This window comes from Ursus arctos, unplaced genomic scaffold, assembly GCF_023065955.2.
Source record: "Ursus arctos isolate Adak ecotype North America unplaced genomic scaffold, UrsArc2.0 scaffold_4, whole genome shotgun sequence".
Taxonomy (NCBI): domain Eukaryota; kingdom Metazoa; phylum Chordata; class Mammalia; order Carnivora; family Ursidae; genus Ursus; species Ursus arctos.
In genome coordinates, this window is record NW_026623056.1 from 29,964,395 (window position 1) to 29,990,776 (window position 26,382).

At 41.6% G+C, this 26,382-nt stretch overlaps 1 protein-coding gene across 1 annotated transcript in view; it reads left to right on the plus strand.

Moving 5' to 3' along the window:
- HACD2 (3-hydroxyacyl-CoA dehydratase 2) overlaps positions 1 to 26,382 on the plus strand; it is a 110,488-nt gene that overhangs the window by 75,438 nt on the left and 8,668 nt on the right. The window contains exons 5-6 of the mRNA XM_026495034.3: positions 23,888 to 24,009; positions 26,083 to 26,261. Of these exons, the coding sequence (XP_026350819.1) occupies positions 23,888 to 24,009; positions 26,083 to 26,261 (301 nt within the window). The remainder of the gene's footprint in view (positions 1 to 23,887; positions 24,010 to 26,082; positions 26,262 to 26,382) is intronic.

The following is a 26,382-nucleotide window of genomic DNA, read 5'->3' on the forward strand; positions in this document are numbered from 1 at the left end:
TTTCATTTGTATTTCAACTAATGAGGTTTTTCTTTTTAACTTTTTATTGGCATATGATATACATACAGAAAAATGCACGTGGCTAATGAGTTTTTAACCAAAACTGATTAAGTTATTATTTGTTACATTCATATGAAATTTGCTGATCCAGAGGCTTTTTATTAACCTCTCTCACTTCTCAAAGATATCTAAACTTTACGTGCAAGAAGAATGTCAAAACAATCATGTACTTTTTAAAAATTTTAATTCCAGTATAGTATAGTTAACATACAGTGTTATATTAGTTTCGGGTATACAATATAGTGATTCAACAATTCTATACATTACTCAGTGCTCATGATGATAAGTGTATTCTTAATCCCCTTCACCTCTTTCACCCATCCCCTCTCTGATAACCATCTGTTCTCTATGGTTAAGACTTTTTTTTTTTTTTGGTTTGTCCCTTTTTTTCCTTTGTTCGTTTAATCACATACTTTTTAAAAAGTGATCTCATTTCTTTAAAGAAAAAAACTTTTAAAACACATAAATCTTTTTTTTTAATTTTTATATAAATTCAATTTAGTTAACATATAGTATATTATTAGTTTCAGGGATAGAATTTAGTGATTCATCAGTTGCATAGGCCCTCCTTAATGCTTGTCACCCAGTTATCCCATATCCCCACCCCCTGCCCCTCCACAACCTTCAGTTTGTTTCCTGTACTTGAGAATCTCTTATGCCTCCCTCTCTGGTTTTATCTTATTTTATTTTTCCTTCCCTTCCCCTATGTTCATCTGTTTTGTTTCTTAAATTCCACATATGAGTGAAATCGTATGGTATTTGTCTTTCTGACTTACTCTACTTAGCATAATATCCTCTAGTTCCATCCACATCGTTACAAAGGGCAAGGTTTCATTCTCTTTGATGGCTGAGTAGTATTCTATTGTATATATATACCACATCTTTATCCATTCATCTGTCGATGGACATCTGGGCTCTTTCTATAGTTTGGCTATTGTGGACATTGCTGCTATAAACATTGAGGTGCAGGTGCCCCTTCGAATCATAATACCTAGTAGTGCAATTGCTGGGTCATAGGGTAGCTCTATTTTCAACTTTTTGAGGAAACTCCATACTGTTTTGCAGAGTGTCTGCACCAGCTTGCATTCCCACCAGCTGTGTAAGAGGGTTCCCCTTCTCCACATCCTCACCAACATCTGTCGTTCCTGACTTAATTTTAGCCCTTCTGACTGGTGTGAGGTGGTATCTCATTGTGGTTTTGATTTGTGTTTCCCTGATGCCGAGTGATATTGAGCATTTCTTCATGTGTCTGTTGGCCATTTGTATGTCTTCTTTGGAGAAATGTCTATTCATGTCATCTAGCAAGTATCCTAATGTAGCAAATGGCCCTTTATTCTCACTCTTATTTGTTTATGGAGTAAGAAAAGGTTACTTTACTTATAATACCACATAACCTCTTCATTTCAAATTTCTTTCTACAAATCATCATTTTTAACCAGTATTTCTTCCTCCCTTACTTATGTATTTACACTATTTCCTTTTTGTTTTAACCAACAACTCATTAACTTCCCGAAAGTCTCAAGTGACCTAAATTTTTTTTTCTGATAGGAACTCATCCATATTCTTAAATAGGTAATTATGTACTTTCAGTAATTAAATGTTAGGTACATGAAGACGTTATTGTCAACTCCAGGGTGTGTAATCGCTTTGCCTAAACAATTAGATGTTAATTGTCCCGGTGCTAATGCCCTGGCTGATAGATTATTTATGGCCTCTGCTTTTTCCTCCTGCCTTCTGCCTTAGTGATCACTCTTCTCCTTTTCTCCTCATTAGCCTTCTGGGAAAGGGGGTAACAGGTAAATCTAAAATGCTTGTAATTCAGGTCAAGCAGTTCTGTTTGCCATATTATTGTTAGCAACTTTTGCCAGGATTTCCTGGGCGATCATTAAGACTGCTTGGTTTAAAAGCTATTAACTGTGGATTACAGACAGGTACACGGACCTGGCCATTGTCCTCGGTAACCATACTACCTGACGGATGCGTAGATTTGACCATTTCAGATGGTTCATATACACTGTGATATTTGAGCTCTGCAGTAAGTTGTATGCTTGTTACATTTGCATATTCAAAATTGTTTCTCTGCAACCAAACTTACCCAGTTTCCACTATCATTGACATACCATTTTCTGAAGAATGTGGTGCGATCAGTTGTGTTGTCTTTCTGCCACCTCTTGGGTCCTTCTCTTTTCACATACACCTTATTAATTAGTTGACGTGCTCCTTTCTCAAGTAATTAGGATTCAGTGTTTCTGCTGTTCAGGGATCATAGTTCTTTTCTTCTTGTTACCCTTTTCTTTGAACAAACCTCTTTCATTATTTTGTTTACCTGGTAGATCCCCTCCCAGCTCACCGCAGGTCATTGATAGCTAACTTGAAGAATCTGTTGCTGTGGCATTTCAGAGGCCAGTCTGCTGTCTGTCTCCTGTTCCTCAGCCTCTGCTCTTAGCCAAATGCTATTTCTCCTGCCTTAAGTCTCATATTAGCTGTAATTCGCTTTGCTCTGTACAACATTACTTATGGCTTCCCTGCTAAACTTCCATTCTTCAGTTTCCTGAAACATCATTAAAATGTCCTTATTTCCCTTATATTCAACTTTGTTTACTTTAGTGGTGGGAACCACATAACTAACACATAAGGAAGTTGATGTCAGAAATAGCTGCTTAATAAAATATATCTCACTTTCTCATAGTAATGTTCAAATTCTTTCCATACTGCTCTACTTTCATTCTTAGTTTCTTTTTACATCCTATTCCCCTCGAACGTGGACAAGAATTCTTCATATCCATAGCATTACGTTTGGATTTGGACTCTTGCTACCCCCTCTCTCTGGCCTTCTCATGTTTTCCATGCTCAGTTCCCTTGTTTTTCTGTAATTGTACATGGTGTGCTAAGGTAGGGCTTATATACCTTTTAAGACTAGATGCTACTTTTTTTATATGTGAGGTATATTTCCTTTTAAGAGGCCTTATAGGACATGCATCTCACTGGTCGTTTTAATTCTCTACCCGTGGCATGCTGGTAACATAAATGTTGCCATGTACACCACAGAACCAGAAGGTGACCAGACGGTTTTCTGTTATGATATAAAAGCACTCACCCATCAGTTAGTGTGACATCTCGATTGGCAGGATATTAAAGAAATAATTGTGGTCTCTTTGTTGAAGAGCTTTTTCTTAACTAAGCGTAGCAAATAACCTTCCCCCTTTTTCCTTTTAAAGAGAGCACCTATATGAGCATAGTAAAGCTTCTGACAAAAATGACAAGTTCAGCGGGGAGGTAGGGTGTGGGAATCAGCAATTCTAGCTGACCTCTTTCCTTTCCAGTTTTCCTGCCTGTTTCCCAGGCTTGAACTGGCTCCTTCTCCATCCCCTTGGCCAGGCTGGCCTCTGCTGCCGCCACATCAGTCCGCTATGGGCTTTTTTCTCCTCATACTCTATTTGAGGCTGTCCTTTGTCTCCTCACTGAGCTGAAACACGACTGGCATTTTTCAAAGTAAACTGCCGTGGAAAACGCCATCTTCTATCCCTCACTATAACCCCCCCTTCAAAAACACACAAGTTCATAGGGCATATATTCTCCCTTTGTCCGAAAGTAGCTAAGCTGATCCCCAGATTCCTAGATACACAGATAGGCCACTGTCCCTTTCCCTGGCCCAACCCTCTTAGAAGAAGCCACCCAAATCCTCGTCAGAGTTCTCAGTGGAAGATCACCGTGTTCTGAGCAGAAGTCCCTGGTCACCAACATGGGCAGTAGTTGAAAAAGAAGTTGCTGGATTCTCACTGTGACTTTAGCCCGAGTGCAATGAATGCCCTCCACAGTCTACTAGTGATAGTTTGCATAAAATAAAGCTATACCCAGGAGTGCCGAGCCTTCTCTGTTTTCTTCCTCACCCTCTGCCACCAATGGAGAAAGGGATGTTTTCCTGCATTCTTCCAGATTGTTCTGTGAGTTCTCCTGATTTTACCAGTCAGCTGTTTCCAACCTCTTTTTGGCATGCTACTGGGCTTTGTGACACTTTATCTGCCATTCTTGTCAACTTCTCAGTGAGATGCTTACAAAAAGCCTACAATCAGTGTTTAAGAAAGTAACCTGAGTTTGTTTTATCATTATACTGATCTTTGTCTGTTTGATGCATTACAGTTTACAGAAGTCTTTATTAAGATACATTGTGGTCATTCACTCTTGACAACTGTCCCTTGAGGTAGGTTGTAGCCTCCAATTAGAGTTCAGAAGCTAGAGAAGCAAAGTGACTGTCACACATGCAAGTGAGCAGAGTTGGGAATGGACTTCTGATTCCAAAGTCTTCCCTCTGTATCAGAGCTTCCTTTTCACCGTTTCAATTGGGGTATGAACACAACCATATTTTTGTGTGCTGACCATGCTTTCTCTGTCCCATATGGAGTGGAAAACCCCTGTCTCGGACCCAGGAACACATGCCTCTACAGCAGTTCTGTCATGCCACATGCATGCTGAGGTAGGATTCTCAGATCTCTCATCTGTCTGTATGTGAAGCACACACATGAGCTGTGGGCCCTGGGCGCTCAGCGCCACATTGCCCACTTGCTCCTCTGTTGTTCCTCTGCTCTGGTGGCTCTGTGATGAATCCTTCCAATTAACTAGGCTTCCTCCTTGAAAGTTCCAGGACTGTTTTTCTATTGGAGCTTATGGATTATTTGGAACAGAATTACCCAGAAAGCTTATTTTAAAAATGCACGTTCCAAGTCCCTCCCTGCACTTGATACAGAATCTCTGAGTGTGGAGCCAGAGAATATCATTTTTAGTAAACTCCTCCGATAATTGTATGAATTCTAAGGTTGGAGAAACACTTTAAGATACTGTTTGTTGTGCTGTAATTTTAATTGACCTTCTTTTCTCTTGATTTTACTTCATAGTTCTACTTAATTTACTTGAAGCCTAACCAGCTCTCACCATTCTTTCCAAGTCCAAGAGCCATGGTTTCCTTCTTAAGAATGAAAGCCTTGGAGCTCCCTCACACTGCTAAGTAAAGGCACTGTGGAATTTCTGGACTTTTTTCCAAAATACAGTAAATGCTGAGCTGAGCCTCATGCACAGGTCAGTGAAGGCCCAGGAGGCCCACCTTGAAGGCAGAGGGAGATCGGAAGGCACAGCACTAAAGAAGCAAAGCTGACTTTCATGTGTTTGTTTTTAAGAGCGAGGATAAAGAATCCAACTGCTTCACTTCGGGGTGGGTCCTGGGAAGGGCTCTGTCCTGGGCACGTGCTTCATGGTGCCCGGCCAAAGGCACCAGGCTGATTACTTAGGAGGTCATTCCCACCTCCTAAGTGCAGACACTTCTCTTCCTGGGGTTTACCAAGAAATGTCACCTTCCTTGGACAGTTTATTTTCTCTGTAGTTAGAACTCAGTATTACAGAACCTGGAGGCTTAGCACCCATAACTCGTGTGAGGAGTTGATGAGTGTTGACTTTGACAACTTATCCTGTAGCTTAGGACAAAACGTTTCAACATCCTGGACCTTGTTTTTCTCATCTGTAATGTGAATATCTGTCCTGCTATGTCACGGCGTTTCGGTGAAGATGAAGTGGGACGGCTTTGTGGAAACAAGGCGGCCGTATTCAGAAATCAAGGTCTCCAACATGCCGCTTTTGCTGAGCAGCTCCTGAAAGCCCTTGTAAAGCAGTTTCACCTCAGAAGGAATGGTCCTTCTTTCATAGATGAACAGTTGTCTTTTTCTTCCTCTTCTCTTCTTTTTCACTCTTGCGGAAACCAAACTACTGAGTAAAGTGACACCCTCACTCCCACACTCCTCATCCTATTTTGGTTGCATTGCGGGTTTTTCTCCTCTGCTGGCTTCACAGCATGCGTGCGCTCTGTCACCTCTCGAGGGTGCTTCTCCCATTGGTGTTTCCTGTGGCGGCACGTGCTTCTTGTTATCCCGAGTGGCCATCTGTGAACACGGTGTTTCCCTGAGGCCCAGGAAGGGCACCTTCTTATCCCCATCAGTCCGAGGAGGAGCTCAGGTGCTGCGTCGGGGGCACAGCGTTCCCCCTCGGGTTCTGTATTGGACCCAAAGCTCTGCCACTCTGTCTTCTAGCACAGCGCCCTTTCCGCGGTGACAGTTCGTCGTAGCAAAGGCCGCTGGGATACGTTCAGTCTCTTTTGCCCCCTGGAATGCCGAATGTCTCAGATTCTGCACCCCATTCCATCTGTTCCCGTACTTTCTATTTTAAATATTTCTGTAGGTGGATTTGCATCACCTTCACTTTTAAAATTAGCACCCCTCCTAAAGGTAGAACACCTCATTATTTGATCATTAATCAGATACTGTCAAACTTGAGACGAGTCCTAGACAAAGGCAGCCATACTGTATTGCCCCTTCTCCAGCTGTCCTAATGGACACTTGAAGATAGTGGTACTTTCCTCAGAGCTAGGTCGTTCGTTCTGCCATTACCTATATTTAGCATAGGGGATTTGGGCAAAATCAGATTGCCTGTTTTTCCCTCAGTGTTTTTCGGTCTCTTTCCAACATTTTCTTGAGCCATGTATAAAGATTTTTATTTCAAAATACTGAAAAATACTTTGATTTTTGTAAGTTCACTTCTGCCGTCCCATGTTGCTTCTTTCTCCGATAGTCTTAGTGCTTTTGTAGCCCTTGAAAAACTCCATTGGAACTCATGTGTTCAAAATACATTATACTCTAATGGTACTATTCTTTGATAATTAAGTCATTTGTGTTAAAACAAGAAACAATCAAATATCTTAAACCATGCAAGCCAGCATTTACCCCGCTTCCTACAGAACATAGCCCCCTTTGTCAGTTGACCATTGAATAGGTTCCAAGTGCAACAAAATCAGGAAATCGGTTTCATTTGTATTTAATGTTAATCTTTTTCTCCTCCGGGCTCTCCTCCCTGCGGTGACCCTGCCCCACAGACACCCCTATACTTGAAGCTTCTCAGGACCTTTTCTTCTCCTCTCTCACCCCAAGGGCTAACTCTGACATCTACCATTCCCAGTTGTCAACTCCAGCATGAGAGGGAACAGCTACATTAGGCAAACGCCACGGAAGGCTGCACGGTTATTTTCATTTTGGGGGCGGGGGATCTCCCTCGGGAGGAGGAGTGGGAGCCAAACCTGCCCCAGCCCAACTCATTGAAGGCTGCCCTAGAGAGGTCCAGTCCTTTCAGGCGTGGCTTCTTCCTTTTCCTCTGCCCCAGAGCTTCCAGATCTTAGGTTTTCCGGTGCATTTTATAAGTCTTTTTATATATTATGCTGAAGTCCCCTTCCCCCTTGTAATTGATGTTCTGGATGCATCAGTGGGGTTGCCTACATTGCTCCTATTTTTTGATAATGAAATTTCTGACAAAGAAACTTATTGTTGGAATGCATCATCTTCAAGCACTAGACATTTCTATACTATTGGGTAATATCTTAGTCTAAGTATTACAAATCAAAGGAAACCTGTTTAGAGCCAAGTCTGGTTCCTGCAGTCCTGAGGTTAACAAAGATGCTTGACTCTTGACATTAGGAAACTATCATGGAGAAGGAATGAAGTGAAGGAAGGAAAAAATGGATACCTTGGGTGTGAAATAGTAGTTTCCCAAGTAAGGCCATGAGATTTATGGGCTGGAGCTTACATGGTTTCAGCCTTGGTTACATGGCATCAATTCGAATTAAAGAATCACATGGGGAAGCAAAGCTCTGTGTCACAGAACCGTGCTGCTGAGTTGTGTTGTCAGGGACAGTTACCAAGAAGTGAATTCTGGCATTCAAAAAGGTTCTCATCCATGGTTTGAAGATGAGATGCAGTAAGGTGCTTATTTAGACTGTTTATTCCGAACCAGAAAAGGTAACTTTTTGGTTACCAACATTTGTCTTTTGGGTATTTGCTCGTCCCCGGCACTGTCTAGAAGAATTTCCTGCAATGGTAGAAGTGTTCATATCTGCACTGTTCAATACAGTAGCTACTAGCTATATGTGAACACATTGAACCCTTGAAATAAGGTTAGTGTGACTGAGAAACTGAGTTTTAATTTAGTGTAATGTGATTTAAAATATCTACATGTCACTGGAGGTCGTCGTGTTAGTGTAGCCGTAGATGTTCAGTGTAGTGTTATCTCCATTCTCTTGATTTCAGTCAATTGGATTTGCATATACTTGATCTCACATGTGCATGACTGTGTGATTTTTTTTTTTTTTTAAGTAGCCTCCACACCCAACGTGGGGCTTGAACTCACAATCCTAAGATCAAGAGTCGTCTGCTCCACTGACCGAGGCAGCCAGGCACCCCTGACTGTGTTTTTTCAAAAAACAGTCTGAAAGAAATGTATATGGTATACTTGGCATGCTGTGTTCTTTAGACCAGTGATGATTTTTTTTTTTTTAACACTCAAGCTTAAATCGTTACAAAAACCCTTCCTGCAAATGTGGAAAACAGTGTGGATGGTATTCTGTGTTGCAGAAATAGCAGAAGGCCATGCAGGCCCGACCTTTCAGAGGCCTGCAATGTGGCCTCTGCAGGGGTAGATTCACCATGATAACATGTCCCAGGCTTGTCCTTTTTGAAAACCATTTCACAAGACTTTTCTATCCTATTTGAGGTAAAAGCTGCCGTAGAAGTACAGTCAACATTATTATCCCAATGAGCTCGAAGATTCTCATTTCACACTGTAAAAGAGAGGTGATTGACATGCATCGTGAGCATTGCTCAAATATGTCAGCAAAGTCAAGGAAAGTTAAAAATTATTACCTATAAATTGCTTTTAAACAGGTGTGTTCCGCAGTACAATGAGTGGCATTTCTAAAGCATTGATTAATATTCATTTGAAAACTTTTAATACGTGGGAGGAGGAACTATCTCTTAAATTACCTTCTCTTCTGCCAAATCAGTCTTTTATATACTGTAGCTTTTTCAGTATAACTTTATTTTTAAGCATGAATATGGAGTGTGAGATAGTTTAATTAAAAATACATAAATCGAAAAGAATACCAGTACATTCAGCCTTCTGACAACTGGCCTGCACAGCGAATGCAGCGATAACTGGTCTCTTCGGGAGTCTTGACAATGATGGGGCAGCCTGAAGAAAACATCTCCAACCCCCTGCTCCTATGAAATATAGACAAAATGTATTTTCGTTTCTTCAGGGAAGAGGGTTCAGTAATGTTTTATAATGACTCATATCAAGAAGCCCTAGTCCGGTACCTCTCATTACAAGATGTGATGCATCACGGATAAAATAAAGCATATTACTAAGTTGTCTGCATTTTCCAGAAAGAGGACCCTTTTCAAGTCTGCAGTGAAACCCTGGTGCCCTTCGGGAATTTGTAAGACGTGCCTTGGTGTACATGCGCGGATATGTGTGGGTGCATGCCTGAGAGTATGCTTTGCGTTTCAGAAGTGGGGGGGACTAATTATCGGGCTTGATGCATTAAAGACTTAACTTTTGTTTTCTTCAGATTGCCGCCATAAGTGTTTGTTTTTAACAAGAGGAGTTTTGACATCCTCTCCTTTTTACCTTATTTTGCTCTGGCAAAAAATTACCAGAATAACCAAAAACTTGAAAATTTTATGTCTCGTTTGCAATTCTGCATTTGGTGTTAAACTGTTAGATCAGGGGATCTTTTGTTGAGGTCATTGCCTCAAAGAGATTATGCTGTAAAAGCTAATCAAGCTAACCAAGGTTTTAAGTAATACTGTATAGTTTTTAAAACTTGAACTTTTCAAAATGTTACATTTGTGTAGCGCTTTGTCACCTGTGCAGAAGCTATGAGCTGGCAGCAGACCTCTATCCCACAGGTGGGTCTTGAAGAGAAAGTTCAAGAAAAACCCAGCAGCTGGAGGGTGTACCATCTCACAAGAGCAGAAGTACTCATCTCAGCTACTGACTGTCAAGTGGATCCAGTGTTAGGCAGTATGAATTTTTAAAGAAAAGGTGGAAATCTAGATTATTTTTTTATGAGGAGTCTCCCAGCTTTAAAAACGGGCTCAAATATCTTTAAAGCACCATACAAGCCCAAACAGAACATCTGTGATCCAGGACTCTGGACCACCCTTTTAAATATTTTCTGCTCCAGGAGATGGTATTCATAGCCTTGATTTCTATTTTCTGTCTTACTGAAGATTTTGCAATTATTTAAATGTTACAGAACCGAAAGAACCATGCCATTTCATGATATACATGGCCAATCTTGTGTTCTTTTGGGTGTCATTTAGGTTTCTGACAGTGATCAGTCCTCTGCCCCCTAAAGTGTAGAGTAGGCAGATTGCATTTGGAGGTTTGGGGGCAGACTCTGTGGGGCGAGTATGCCCCAGCTGTCCCCATGGGATCACAGTAACCTACTGCTGTGGTTCTAGACTGGATTAGACATATAGAATCCAGGTTGGGACTGCCTGTGACCCCATTCTGATGAGACCTCTATGCTTGAGTTGGAGTGAAGGAAATAGTTGCATGAAATAACGTGCTCTTTGCGAGTAAGAGAATCAAACAGAACTCAGGAAGAATCCTGGGAAGGCCTAGCAGCTGGAGGTCCTTAGATATCCCAGAGTTGGGAGAAGCATATTAACCTTCAAGTAGAGGGAGGGATGGCATCTCTTAAACAACAAAAAGCAGGGGCGCCTGGGTGGCACAGCGGTTAAGCATCTGCCTTCGGCTCAGGGCATGATCCCAGCGTTATGGGATCGAGCCCCACATCAGGCTCCTCCACTATGAGCCTGCTTCTTCCTCTCCCACTCTCCCTACTTGTGTTCCCTCTCTTGCTGGCTTGGCTGTCTCTATCTCTGTCGAATAAATAAATAAAATCTTTTAAAAAAAAAAGAAAAAAAAAAAAGAAAAACAACGACAAAACATTGTCTTGGTAATTAAGCCAAAGAGGCGGCCATCACTGAATCACAGTGTCAGCCAGCATAGATAGTAGGAACTTAATAAATATTTGTTGAATTGAATTTTTCTTTTCATGGAATAATAACAACTGCTATTTATTAAATCACTAGCACCTTACTAAGCACTTGCTATGTTTTTCTGATCCTGCAACAACCATGCAAAGGCAAATATTCTCCCCAGTTTCCGTATGAGGGAACAGAGGCTCAGAGGGGTAAGTAACTTGTGTCGGGACATGTAGCCCGGAAGTCTGAAGGTCTCTGATTCCAGAGTGGTACTGATTAGAGAAGAGGCTGGTTAAGGAAGCTACCACCCTCCCGTCATGTTTTCTAGGAAGTGGACTGGCCACATTACTGTAGCATTAAATTTGGGCTCATGGGGACATGTTAGCATTTGGATCTGCATGTCTGACCTTTGCCATAAGTACAGCATTGATTGAGCATTGCGTGTTGACTGCATGCTTACACATTTTTTTCATTGCATGTTCAGAAAAGTAGATTTCATGACCAAGAGTTGTTTTGGTAAGCCAAAAAATATTTGACTAGGCCATCATCCACATCAAAAAAATAATCTGTAGTTATTGTATTGTAATGGAAAGAACTATTTAACCAGTTCCCTTTATCATTGTAGGTTTAAAAAAATCTATGTGGATGCACATTTTTATCTCCTTTAAATGGGAAAAAATATTAATATTTCTTTATAATGTAATTCACATTTTCCATAAAAAAGGAATAGTATCTTCTGGTTTGTTTACTAAATACCCTATCAAGGATTTTTAATAATTGCTTAATCATGAAGGACGCTCTGCACGTCAATTGTCATGTAAATAAGGCTAATGCTGATTCAAAAATTTTTTTAAACCACCACATGTCAATGTTTATTACATTTCAATTTCTTTCTTACCAAGGATAGATGAAATTCCTTTTCTAACTAACTAGTTATATTTAGTTAGAACTACAACTAAATGAGTTGTATTTTTGTTCAGAAACTTAATAAAGTTATGGAAAGAACCAGGATTATCGTCAGAATTGTCCTATTCTCCAGCCTAAGCCCTCAGCTGACGTCACCAGCCAGGCACCAGCCCTGTGACCCTTGGCCTCACTCTCACTGGGGAGCTGCCTTCCTCACCCAAGGCTGTTCCATCCAAGTCAGAGAACATGCAGACTTGGACTGCAGACGGGTCACCATTTATTCATTCTTATTCACCAACAAATATTTGTTCAGTATCTTCTACGCTCCAGCCATTGCATGAAGCACTAGGATACATGAGAGAAGGAAAATCATGGGTGCCGTCCTCACAGTGCTTCCAGCATAGTCCAGGAGCAGAATTGAGCAGACAGCAGTACCATAGAGTAAGATAGCTGGTCAGGCAGAGGAAGGACAGGGTGCTGCTGGGACCACATGGTCACTTCAGCTGTTCCAGTATCCCCGGCCCAGTTGTTTCTTTTCTTGGGATTGTCTTGGGGCCTCAGGGAACATATACACAGTGCGTAGAATAGTGTGTGGTACTTAGGAAGTGCTCAATAAATGTTAGCTACATATTCTGTATAATGTAATCTAATCTTATCAAAGAATTTTAGTGACAAAGTTCTGTGCAGCTGTTTTGAATTCTTTTCCATGTCCTGAGGTTCAAAACAGATACAATTGACTTTTCACATAGAAATGAATGTTTTTTATACTTATTAAAATAGTTTCACAGTTAGCTGGTAAAAATTTACACATAATTACTTTGATCATACTTAAGGAATAATTAGCCCTGCAAATGGGAGTTATCATTATCTTAATCATCATTATTATCCTAATCTAAAGCATTTATTAAAAATTGGATTTTGGGGGCGCCTGGATGGCTCTGTCAGTTAAGTGTCCGACTCTTGATTTCAGCTCAGGTCATGATCTCAGGGTCGTGAGCTCGAGCGTCAAGTCAGGCTCTGTGCTCAGTGCAGGGTCTGCTGGAGATTCTCTCTCTCCCTCTCCCCCTCCCCCCTCAACTGTGTGCACATGCCCTCGCACTCTCTTTCTCTCTCTCAAATAAATCTTTAAAAAAATTAGATTTTGCCTTTTAATTAAAGCTAATGCCTCTTCAAAGCAAGTTTATGGACCTGCCCTCAGGGTATTTACCATCTAATATCAGTTGAGAGGCGGCATTAAATCTATTATTTCTTCACAAGTTCCCATTTCTCAGTGTGCTCTTATGTGTATACTTTGTTGTAAATGTTCTTATTTTTTTGTGGTTATATAGCCTGCCTCTTCTAGCAGATTCAGAGGCTTCATATCAGAAACAGTATATCCCAGAAACTAAATGATAGTTATATTTGCTCCTAATTATGCCTCCAGAAAAGTACAGAAACTCTCAGATTTCCTTCACTCAGATTCCCCACCTATTGGCATTTTACTGCATTTGTTCCATCACTTTCTCTTCTGTATTTATATACCCATTATCATCCATCCTTTTCTGAACCTTGAAAGCAAGCTGTACTTGCTGTCCTGTCACCCCTAAATACTCAAGTTCATGTTACAGACATTCCCCTCTGTCACTTGCCCTGGAAGCGATGACTTCCTTTGACCTCCCAGTCAGGAAGCCAGCACTCACACAACACTGCCGCCTTCTCTACAGGCCCCATTCAGATTTCACTAGCTGCCCAAACACTCTTTTCGTTCCACTCTGGAATGGCAAACACTTACTAAGTATTTCTGTGCTCCAGGTATTGTGCTAAGCACCAGGATACTCAGGGAAAGGAGAAACGTGTTGCCATGGTATTCTTGCCACACTCATGTTCCATTTAGTTGTCAGTCTCTTAAGACGTCAGTCTGGGAGAGCTTGTTAGTCTTACTCTGTCTCTAATGTCCTTGACAGTTTTGAAGAGTACAGGCCTTAATTTCTGTAGGGTGACCCTCAACCCACATCCATCCAGTGTTCCCCCATAACCGATTGGAGTCATGTAGAATACTACAGAAACATTCCCATGCTCTTCTCAGGGCATCACATGAGGTGGCAGTGCCGTGACTACCCATCCTACCCCAGTGATGTTGACCCCAATCACCTGCTCCTGTTGGTGTCTGCCAGCTTTTCCCACCTTCAAGTCACCATCTTCCCCTTTCGACTGATTAGTATTTTGCGGGAATGACTCCCACCTGTGTCAGCCACCTGTGTGGTGATCCAGATGATGGATACCAGATGATGATCCTCTACTTCTGTTACCTCTTTTACATATATTAGGTGGCTTCCTACTGTAAGCAATAGCTTTCCTTTTCTCTCATTTATTTCATTTGTATCAGTTTGGACTCATTAGCTCCTATGCAATTCAGTGGATTGTAATCTGTTATTTACTTTGATGCTAAAATTGCCTGTGGTTTGGCCAGTCGGAACCCTTTGTCCTTGTCCTTTTGTCTCCCTCATTCATTGAGCATCCCCCTACTTTGTGACCAAAAAAAAAAAGATTTCCAGACTTATCTTGAACTTCCCCAGTCCCAGCCCTGGAAATCAGCCATTTTGCCAAGGAGCTCTGGTTCCTTTTAGTGGGAGATGGTATTTAGGAACCAAGATCTGGGTAGCTGGGGTGCTTCATGCTACTGGGGTGTTAATGCTTCTAGGTCCTCTCAGTGGAGAAAGCTAGGAGATACATACACACACACACACACACACACTCTCTCTCTCTCAAATACTATACATATGTAGATACTCAGACACATGTACATCTAAAAGTATATAGCTCTGTGTGCGTGTCTGTATGTGTGTTTAATTATGAGTTCATACGGATTCCTCCAATTATAATTCAGCACCTTAGTGTTCTTTCTGGCATCCTCCTTCCATGTTTGTGAATACCTCTCCAACAGTAAGAAGCCCATTTTTTTTTTAGCATATTGATTCCTTTGCTCAGTTTACTCACTCACTCCATGTAACTGATTTCCCAACTGGTCATCTTTTCTACCATCACCTCTTGTCTCTCCCTCACCTCCCTATCCCTGGTTGCCCAGCCTCTGGTTCATCTGTCTGCAGCCCCCCAGCCTTCCTTCTTCTGTCCATTCCCTTGGACTCCAGGCCCACTGGTCTTCATGTCCACATGGCTCCCTACCCCTCACCACCTTGAGCTTTCAGCCCCCATGCTGACTCCTCTGTGAGGGTAAGGGAAAGAGACACTTAGGTGAACCTTAATGCCTATCCAGAAACAAATTTGAAATGATTGGGGTGATCACTTCTCTGGAAACCAGAGGCTTGTCCCACAAGGTATTCCATTCTTTCTTTTTTCTCATTTTCTTTTTTATCTTTGTTTTTATGAGTTCCATTCAAATCATATTTTATAGTCTGATTCCTGCAGAGCAGAGATAGAAAAGGAAACAAGCGTTTGAGATAGATTTTAGGGGTCTTGGCAATAAGTTAAACCCAGGAAGTGAAACAGGGCTAAAACAAAAAAGCAGTGAAGATCATTAGCAAAGCAAGCCTCAGGGAAGAAGATTCACACTAACTGTAGGGAGTTCATTAGGGTTGGTTTCAAGTTCTTATGTTAGTTTCTATCTCAAGTCAGTTGATTTGTGACTAAGTTCATTTCGTGGATATATTCAAGATATCTGGACAGCAGTGATCTGGAATTTTTCATACTTTACTCAGTCCTTTTCAGTGAGCCTATTCCACTTAGTTCCTTCAGTGTCTCCTCTTCAGAGGTGGGCCACATTTTTTGGAAAACTTAATAGCTTTTGTAATACTAGGAGATTGTCACACTTACCTATTCTTGGCTCCTGTATATGGGTTCCTTTGAAGTTTTCTTGGTTTCATAAGAGAGTTGTTCTCCGCATAAGAGTAGGGGTGTGTGTGTGTGTGTGTGTAGGGGTGTGTGTGTGTGTACTGTTCAGAGTTCATTGGGTTCAATTTCTGTAAGCCTCACTTGCCTCATCTGTAAAATGGGGATTTAATGAGGTAATATATGTAAAAATATGCTTGGTATACAGTAAGAGTTCAGTAACTATTGAGTATAATTATTATTTTTACTGCTGTTGTCACTAAAATTATTAAAAAGGGATTATTCAGGGGCACCTGGGTGGCTCAGCTGGTTAAGCATCAGCCTTAGGCTCAGGCCATGATCTCAAGGTCCTAGGATCAAGCCCCGCATCGACCTCCCTGCTTAGGGAGTCTGCTTGTCCCTTTCCCTCAGCCCCGCTCATGCTCTCTCAAATAAATAAATTCTTAAAAAAAAAAAAAAAAGAATTATTAAAAAAAAATTAAAAATAGTCCAAGGACTTGACTAGACATTACTCAAGAGAAGATATACAGATAGACAAATGACCCAGTAAGCACATGAAAAAATACTCAACATCAGTAACCATTAGGGACTGTGTTTCAAAGGCACAGTGAGATGCCACTTTGTACTCACTAGGATAACTGCGATCATAAAAAAAAAAAGAAAAGAAAAGAAAGAAAATGACCAGTGTTGATAAAGATGGGAAGAATTGGAACCCTTGTGCACTGTTGCTGGGAGTGTAAAATGGTGTAGCCACTATGGAAAGTTTAACAATTCCTCAAAGGAATTTAGGTAATTTACGTAGGAGTGTAAAATGGTGTAGCCACTATGGAAAGTTTAGCAATTCCTCAAAGGAATTTAGGTAATTCCTAAATATAGAATTACCATATGACCCAGCAATTGCACTCCTAGATACATGCCCAAAAGAACAAAAAACAGGGTACCATGATGTACACCCATGTTCATAGCAACATTATTCACAATAGCCAAAAAGTGGAAACAGCCCAAATGTCCATAAATAATTGAACAAGTAAAATATAATGTACACAAACAATGGAATATTATTCAGCTTTTAAAAGGGAAGAAATTTTCTGGGGCGCCTGGGTGGCTTGGTTAAACATCCAACTCTTGATTTTAACTCAGTCATGATCTCAGGGTTGTGAGATGGAGCCCTGTGTTGGCCTCTGCACTGGGCGTGGTGCCTGCTTAAGATTCTCACTCTCCCTCTGCCCCTCCCTGCCCTGTGCTCGCTCACTCTGTCTCTCTCTCTCTCCAAAAAAAGAATAAAAAATAAGTAAAAGAAATTCTGGAACATACTACAACATGGATGAACCTTGAAGGTGTTATGTTAAATAAGCCAGACAAAGGAGAACACATATTGTATGATTCCCCTTAAATGAGGTACCTAGAATAAGCAAATTCTTAAAGACAAAGTAGACTAGTGGTTACCAGGGACTAGAGGGGCGGAATGGGGTTATTACTTAGTGGGTACACTGTTTGGGATGATGAAAAGCTCTTGAGATGGATAGTGGTGGTGGTCGTACAACATGCTCAATGTACTTAATGCCACTAAATTACATGCTCTAAAATGGTTAAAGTAGTAAATTTTATGTGTATTTACCACAGACGAAAAAAGAGATTACTGAGATTCTAAGATGATATAACATGAAAAACATGCTTATGTGTACTTCCTTTCTTCATAGTGTCCATTGGTTATAGATATATTGACCCCCTCCCCTGACACACACAGTCTGTCAAAGGAAGGCTGAAGAATGACATTTGTAGAGATTAACAGGTCATAGGAAAGGAAAGTTGGGAGGGGCAGTCTAATGAACCTAGAACAGGGGTTGGCCTGTGGGTCAAATCTAGCCCGTAATTTGTAATGGTTTTTTGTTTCTAAAGGGTGTAAAAAACAACAAAGATGAATACATGATAAAGTCGACATGTGACAGCAAAGCCTAAAATATTTGTTATTTAGTCTTTTTCAGAAGAAGTTTGCCAACATCTGGTTGGGAACATTGCCGTGGGCTGAATTGTGATCCCCCCAAATTTGTGTGTGGAATCTCTAACCCCCAGTGTTGTGGTATTTGGAGGTAGGCCCTGTGGGAGGTACTTAGGTTTAGATGAGGTCATGAGGGTGGGGTCCTCAGGAGGAGATTGGTCCCCCTAGAAGAAGAGACCCCGGAGAGCTCTCCCCTCCCATCCTGCCCCATGAGAACACGGTGGTGATAAGGCACCAGCTGCAAACCAGGAGGAGACCCCTCACCAGAAACCCAACATGCTGGCACCTTGATCTTGGACTTCCAGCCTGTAGAACTGTGAGAAAACACATTTCTGTTGTTTAAGCCGCCAGTCTGTGGTATTTTATTACGGCAGCCTGAGCAGACTTAAGACAAACATACTCTTCAGAGTTCTGCCAAGAACAGACTCTACTCCTCGCCTCTTAGATTTTACCAAAATCTCCTGTCTTCACAAATGAAGGGGGTATTAAGGAGAGGAAAGAACACTTACCATAAAGCCTGATAAGGGTATTTCTTTGAAATAAGCGGAGTGGTAAGCAGTGGGTTACAAAATGCTAGGAAGAATAGGGGTTCTACAATAGTGATTTTCTTTGTGGCACCATCTGTTTTTCTTTGAATGTAATAAAAATGACAGCTTTTCATGTACTGATACTCCCTGAGCCTTTTAAAGTCAAACATATGATGCTATTTGTGTGTAAAGGTTTTTCTCTTGCCCCCATTTGTTTCTCCAGCTTGAATTTCTGTGTAAACTCCCTTGGCTAAATTACACAAGCCGCCCACACCCAGCGCCTCCTCCCTCGCTGTAGAGCCAGGGACGGAAACCTGGCTTCTGCAGCGTGGAGGGTCCAGTACGCAACTCGCTGACTGCACCAGGCAGAGGAAGGTTTCCTGGCGGGCAGAGCTGCCCCACGCCCACTCCCCGATTTGTGCCATGATTGTGAAGTTGCACCTTTGAAACATGGCCTCGGGACGTTTTTGGCAACCAACCCTTTGTCCCCCTCTTTTCTTTTGTAAACCTTGATAATCCTCCTTTATCTCCCTCCCCCACTTTTGCCCTAATACCCCCTTTTCTCTTAAAAGGCAATAATGTAATTTAAGGTAAACATCAGAGTGCCTGGCTGGCTCAGTTGGTAGAGTGCAATCTCAAAAGCGGTCATGACTTCAAGACCCTGTTGGGCGTAGAGATTACTTAAAAAAAATTTTTTTTTAAATAAACATATTCTTTTAAAAAAAAACCTTTATGGGGACGCCTGGGTGGCGCAGTCGTTAAGCATCTGCCTTCAGCTCAGGGTGTGATCCTGGCGTTCTGGGATCGAGCCCCACATCGGGCTCCTCCGCTGGGAGCCTGCTTCTTCCTCTCCCACTCCCCCTGCTTGTGTTCCCTCTCTCTCGCTGGCTGTCTCTCTGTGTCAAATAAATAAATAAAATCTTTTTTAAAAAATAATTAATTAATTAATTAATTTAAAAAACCTTTATGGAGGTATAATTTACATACCATCAAGTTCACCATTTTAGGTACAATTCAATGCTTTTTAGTAGATTTACCAAGTTGTGTTACCAGTTCTAGAGAATTTCTGCCACCTCACTATGATCCTCATGGCTTTTAAAAGTTCATTCCCAGTCCCAGCCTCTGGCAACCAATAATCTTTCTGTCTCTGGATTTGCCTTTTCTGGACATTTCATATAAATGAGATCGTTGGCAGTTGGTGTCTTTCAGTTAGCGTCGTGTTTTTGAAGTTCGTCTGTATTGTATCAGTATTTCTTTCCTTTAAGTGTGACCAAATAGTATTGCATTGTATGGATTATGTCACGTTTTGTTTATCCATTTACGGTTGATGGACATTTGAGCAGTTTTTACTTTTCGGCTGTTCTGGGTAATGCTGTGTCACCGTTAGCCGGCGCATCTTTGTGCAGGCATATTAAACCTCTTATTCTTGATAATTAACAAAATTCTGTGTTTCTGGTTCCTAATTCAAAAAGGAGCTGGGTTGAACTTTTTTTTTTTTAAGATTTTATTTATCCATTTGAGAGAGAGAGAGAGAGAGCACTTGCACATGGTGGGGGTGGGCAGAGGGAGAGGGAGAAGCAGGCTCCCTGCTGAGCAGGAAGCCCCATGTGGGGGCTCATTGGGGGGGAGGGCGCTAAATCCCAGGACTCAGATCTTGACCTTACCCAAGCTCTTAACCAGCTGAGCCCCTGGGTGCCCCTGGGTTGAACTTTTTATAATCCTAGGCCTTAGCCCCTCCAAAAACCCTTCCAAAACTAAGCTGGCTGGTTTGTTTGTTGTTGTTGTTGTTTGAGGTTTTTTGGGGGTTTTTTTGCCTCATTGATCTTTTTTCTCTGAGTCACTGGCCCTTGATAGAAAGGGGGCTCCCCAGTTGTTAGAAAAATGTTCCCAACTCCTGCTTTCAAAAAAAAAGAAAGAAAGAAATTAAAAGAAAATAGAAGGTATGATTCAAGTGAAGGGGCACAGACTCCGCACATGTCTTTGTGTGCAGACTGTGCCAGGGGCTGAGCGAGCCAACTGAGAAGGTCCCGGCAGCCCTGAAGACCTTAAGGTCAGGGAGTAAAGAGCCAGGGAACTATGCCCTGGTGTACCCTCAGCAGTCAATAACGAAGGGAGATCTTAAAGTTATTCTCTCTTCTCTCACCTTCTTTGATAAAGGCAGATTAATTTTAAGAGGTACTATTTAAAGTCTCTACCCATTTTTTTTCCAACTAAAAAAATTTCCACCTATGCAAGGAAGTTAGTATTAGCCAGAGTTTCATGCCTTTCCCATGTACAGGTTATTCGCACACTCCTCTCCAAAGAACAGCAGCTGGAAGCCCTCGGCTGCCACTGTCGAGGGCAGCTTTCCACCCCTCACAGCGCTTTCTCCTGAGCAGGTTCAGTTTGGCTGTGTCAAGGGTCTGGGAGCATGCAGCTTTAGGTGGTGGCCTATTTTATTAGTCATCTGGTTTGTTACACAGCTCTTATTTTGAACCAGGTATTTTACCCCTGTTAGGTCTACCATTAGTCTTGTGTATGCCTCTTGCACACAACATTCATTTACGTGTTTTCATGTAGTTAACCCTCTCCTTTCCAAAGTAAGCTTGCTAGTTCAGGGGTTCTTATAACCTGCTTCGATCCCTGGGTGGGATCTAATCCATTTGGAATGGAATCATTGGGATGAGACTGTTAATGTGGCCAAATACTGCTTGGCTGCTTGGCTGCCTGGTTGCCTGGTTGCCTGGTCGGGCGGTCATCTGAGGAACCGCCTGCACCCTGTGGGCATGCATGAAGCTTGCAGTTCACCAACAACCTGTCTCTTGGATTCCATAAGCTGGGTCTTCCCCATTCTGTACTAGAGTCATTTTGTTATTGCTGAATCATGGATAATTTACAGTTAACCTGGTTAAATTTTATCTTACTGGGGGTTTTTTGTTGTGGTAAACCACAGATAGCAAAATTTAACCATTTTAACCATGTTTAAGTGTATGGTTCAGGTGCAGTAAGTACATTGCCTTGGTTGTGTAATCATCACCACCATCCGTCTCCAGAACGTTTTTCATCTTCCCAAACCAAAACTCTGTACCCACTAAGCATTATTCCCTATTTCCTCCCACCCCTAGTCCCTGGCAGCCTTCTGCTTCTACTTTCTGTCTCCCAGAATTTGACTACTCTGGGTACCATATGAACAAGATCGTATAGTATTTGTCCTTTTGTGACTGACTTATTTCACTTATCAAATTGTGTTCAGCGTTCATCCATGTTGTAGCATGTGTCAGAATTCCCTGACTTTACAAGACTAATATACATTGCATGTATATACCACATTTATTTATGGATTCAACTGTTGATGGGCATTTGGGCTGTTTCCACCTTTAGGCTGTTGTGAATAACGCTCCTGTGAACACAGGTGTACAAATACTTGTTTGAGTCTCATTCATCTTACTAGCTTCAGCTCATTACATTCTGCCCCTGTTTTGTGTCACTGGATAATTGTCTTCAAATCAGATAAGCTTGATCTCCAACATTTACCCAAGTACCTTGTTTTTGCTGTTGTTTCTTATTGAAGTAGGCTCCACGCCCAGCGTGGAATCCAGTGTGGGGCTTGAGCTCATGACTCTGAGAACAAGACTTGAGAAATCAAGAGTTGGACTCTTAACTGACTGAGCCACCCAGGCGCCCCTTCCCAAGTCCCTTCTTAATAACAGTGCTGTATTTCCTGTTGGTCTGAAGATATCATTTTTATAAAATGGCCATTTCCCCCATTCTGTCTTTTTAAAATTACACATGGTCTTCCCAGCTGGGCTCCGGGAGCAGCTGCTTTCACAAATTCAGCCTGAGTCTGAGCTTGTCATAGTTCTTTTGGTGGGGCGGGGGGCGGGGAATGAGTCAGATTAGGCTGGATCAAAGTGCAGGGTTTGAGGGGGGTTTGTTTACTTTTTACTTGTCTTTCTGAAGGCCACTGAAGACTACACAGAAACAAATATTAGGTATCAAAAGCAGGCACTTAGTCTTGGGGTGACCTGATGAGAATTGAATTTGTTTGCTCCACAAACATTTATTGAGCTTCCTACTTGTGAAAAGCACAAAGTGCTTTTGGGAATCAGAAGATGAATAAAACACGTTCCCTGCTTTCAAGATGATTAGAATGCAAAATATTGAAAGAACTTTCTGCTGCAGCCCAGAGATCTTTAAGCAAGGCTTCATCCCATAGCTGTAAAATAAACCTCAAGGATGAAGAGGATTACAAAATACATCAAAAAGCAAAATGTGCTCTAAAAATTGTGTTTTAGTATAGATGGGTTTTAAGCAAGGATTTGGGGACAGACTGAAAAATGAAACATAAAAGCTTCAGAGGTGTTTAGGTTTCACTTTGGCTAATATAAGAGCACCAGGAAAACAAAAAGTACTCTTGCTCTTGACAATGTAAAATTCTTATTATTTTTAGGGATTAGTAACTGTGCATTTATGAAATTCTTTGTCAGAGCAATTTAGTTAATAGGTATGTAAATGACTAGTTATTTTATTGTGTAGGTGGATTGCTCCATGTACACTTTCTGAGGAAGAATATAAGTGCTAAAAACTATTCGCATTGCAAATGCACAGAAGTAAAGTTAAAGTTAGAATACTGTACCTTTGTTGTATCAGGCGTTAGGATGAGACAGAGAAGATCCATCTTGTCAAAATCTGTTGCGTTCACTCAGTGGAATTTCTTAGTCACATCCAGCTCTCTAACTGCCTGTTTCGAATACAAGGCAACGTGAGTGAATTGGGTGCAGGGTAGTTTCTTATTACTGGTCTTCAAGCCTGGATCCAGGATCATTATAAACCTGGCTGGGGGGCTGGTGGAGGTACTGAAAGCAAATGCCAGGGCAGCAGAAGTACGTTTCCACCTGAGATGTGCAGTCCAAGGCATCTAGTGAGAACAGCCCCCAAAAACCACCTGGGGTGGGGGGCTGTTTTAAAGTTCATTGCATTTTCAGCATGAAAGTGATTCAGAGGAAGTTGGGAATTCCAGAGCCCTTCTGGCTGTAGCCACCTCCTGTGGTCAGCGTGGAAGCTTTTATAATTTTTAAGTTAAACCAGGCTTCATCTGGGGGAAAAAGTCACCAGTGGGAGAGAATAAATGAGCCCAGCCTTCCAGGTGCTCTCTACTCTTCTTTCCTCACTTGAATTTGTCCTACCCAGTGAGTGAGCCTCGTCTTCAGTTGTGTCTCAGTCACGACATTCCTACTTCTTTGAAATTTCCTCAGACTCTTAGTTGTCGTGCAAATCAAATTAAAATTCTTATTAATGGACAGACCCCAAGCTTTCCACCGATGTGCCCTTCTACCTCTTATCTAACTAGTCTTGGCTCCCACTAACATCAGTCCACATTCTCCGCAGGAGGCCCACAGACAAAACTCACTCATCTGTGTTCGTTTTTTCCTGTGGCCTCTAGCTCATGGAATTCCTGTTTCTGCTTCTCTTACTCGTCAGTAAGCCGAGTTCTTCTCACTTGCCCTCATTCACTTGGCTCTACACAGTTGCTCTCATAGGCACGTGTTCCTGGATGTGGCAAAGCTCTTCCTGTTCTGTGGCCACTGATGATCAGACCGGGGCTGTGTCCACTTGCTCAACCACCCAGCTCTACAAGGGAGCAGGGGGCTGGCGCTGCACACTGGGAGTGCTTCTTTGTTAAAAATGTTTTATGTGTTTGCTTTGCTTTTGTTTTCCTTTTCCTTCAGGTGCAGAGTGAAGACAGTGTCCTCCTGTTTGTTATTGCCTGGACAATCACAGAAATTATCCGTTACTCCTTTTACACTTTCAGTCTGTTAAACCATCTGCCTTACCTCATCAAATGGGCCAGGTACAGTACATGGGATGAAGATGAACTTTTGAAATGACCCATCACTGTATTTGTCCTTTATTGCTAAATATTGCCTCCAAGCTCCTAAAAATAAAGTTGTATGATATCAACTGTCTTTCAGTTTTGTTTTGTTTTTTTAATTGTAGGAGACAGTAGTTGGGGTTGATGATCAGGATAAGGGACGCTACTTAACTTTGATTAATAGAAACACTGTTTTAAGTTTGATATACTTAAGTTATTTTTATTGGATCAGTTATTTTCATTTAAATTATTCAATAGAGATTTGATGTAACATCTCTTTTTTGTTCATATCAAGTTTTACTGATGAGCTCCTGCCTTTATGTTTTTTTGAACCAAGTCCAATTCTCCTAGTCTCAATTTTGCCAAGCTATGACTCTTAATTTTTAATTAATAACCAATGTTACATGCAGTTTTATCTTGTTAGCAATTTGATTTTGCTTTGATAATTTTTGCCAGTAATATTATGAATTGGGTAAAGGCTGACAGTTCATCTGTTTATCTGAGCTAATTCATGAGATAGTTGTGAGTAGTTTTCTGAGTTGGAGAGGACTGTGGGGAGAGTGACAAAGCAAAAGGATCAAAATTGTTCTTGGGGCCCAATGCCTCATTTCCTAGAAGGAAAATGGTAGTTCCCAGGCAACTTTTGAATTTGGTGATTAAATTAGAGATATAAACCAAGTGTTTCCAGCATTTCAAGTGTGCAGACCCCTTTCTTTCCCACCCCCCGCCCCAGCACGTAGTTTTCTCAGGAAAAGGGAAGAATGGGGAGAGATGGCAGTTGCTAACTTACCAACCTGGGGAGGCGCTGTGGGAGCCGTCTGCTCTGTTACAGGGAGAGTTTGCTGGCCAAGCCCTGATCTTAACAGAGGAGAATGACTCTTTTGCCCATGGTTGTCCAGGGCCTATGGAAGAATCTTCCCATTCCACCATCCTCTTTAGCATAGCTGAAGTTGGCCTCGGGGAATACCGGAAACACGGCTTCCATTCTTTGTCACTGATTTCTCGGCACAACTTCTGCACCTGGAAGTTTGCTTGCTTGTCAGCCACAAACAGCCAGAGCCTCTTTAAAATTCGAGCTGCTGGTTTCTTTAGCAATACTTAACACCTCCGAATGATTCCCAGTTAGTTCCATAGGATGAACTTCTCTCTGAATTCTTTTTGAAACATAGAGAACTCCTTTTTGAAGTAAAAAAAAAAAAAAAAAAAAAAATGGTGCGGATTCTATGTAATAGTCATTGCAGGGGTTTTCTATTGAAAAACTACACAGTGACCAAAAGCTATTGTGAATTTTTTAAGGTTTTTAAAATTGGCATAGATTTCATTTTTCACGGTGCTATGTATAGACATTTGGTAGGTGTAGAAGCACACTGGATGTGCTGTTCTTTCCAGCGCACAGACCGACGTGCTGTGCTTTGTAGGGATTCCTAGACACATGCTCCAACACCGCCCCACCAGCTCCCTGCAAAGCCCCTATCTCCACTCCCACCCCTGCCACAGGGCAGGACCCTTCTGTAAATCAGGACTCAGTGCCCCGACTTTACCAATGATTGACATCATCTTTATTATTTTAGGGAATTGTATTGAATGTCGTTTATTTAGTTGGACCAAATTTTGAGGCTGACGAAACACATTTATTTTAGAACATTCAGAGACATACCTACTATAGGCTCTTTTCAAAAACTGGCATGTAAAACCTGAATTTAAACAATGGGTAAACAGAGCAGGGCGTCTGGCTGGCTCAGTCAGTAGAGCATGCGACTCTTGATCTCAGGGTCATGAGTTCAAGCCCCGCATTGGACATGGAACCTACTTTTAAAAGAAAGAAAGCGAGAGAGAGAGAGAGAGAGAGAGAGAAGGAGGGAGGGAGGAAGGGAGGGAGGAGGAAGAGAAAAGAAAAGAAAGAAAAGAGAAAAGAAAAGAAACAGTGGGTAAACAGGAAAATTTAGAAATAACAGCTTCCTGAAAGACCAGTACTGATTAGAGGGGTGGGAATGTATCTTTCTACTAACGCTGGCTTCGAGCCTCAGTCATGAATATTTTGTTTTGTTTTAGGTACACACTTTTCATTGTGCTGTACCCAATGGGAGTGTCAGGAGAACTGCTCACAATATATGCCGCTTTGCCCTTTGTCCGACAGGCTGGCCTGTACTCCATCAGTCTACCTAACAAATACAATTTCTCCTTTGACTATTACGCATTCCTAATTCTGATAATGATCTCCTACATTCCAAGTAAGTAAACAATTATGCATATATTTATATATGTTTTTAAAATTGGCTCTACAATAATTAGAGTCAAATGCCTTTGGATGTTTTTATACCATATCCAAGTAAATGTAAATCTAATTTATTA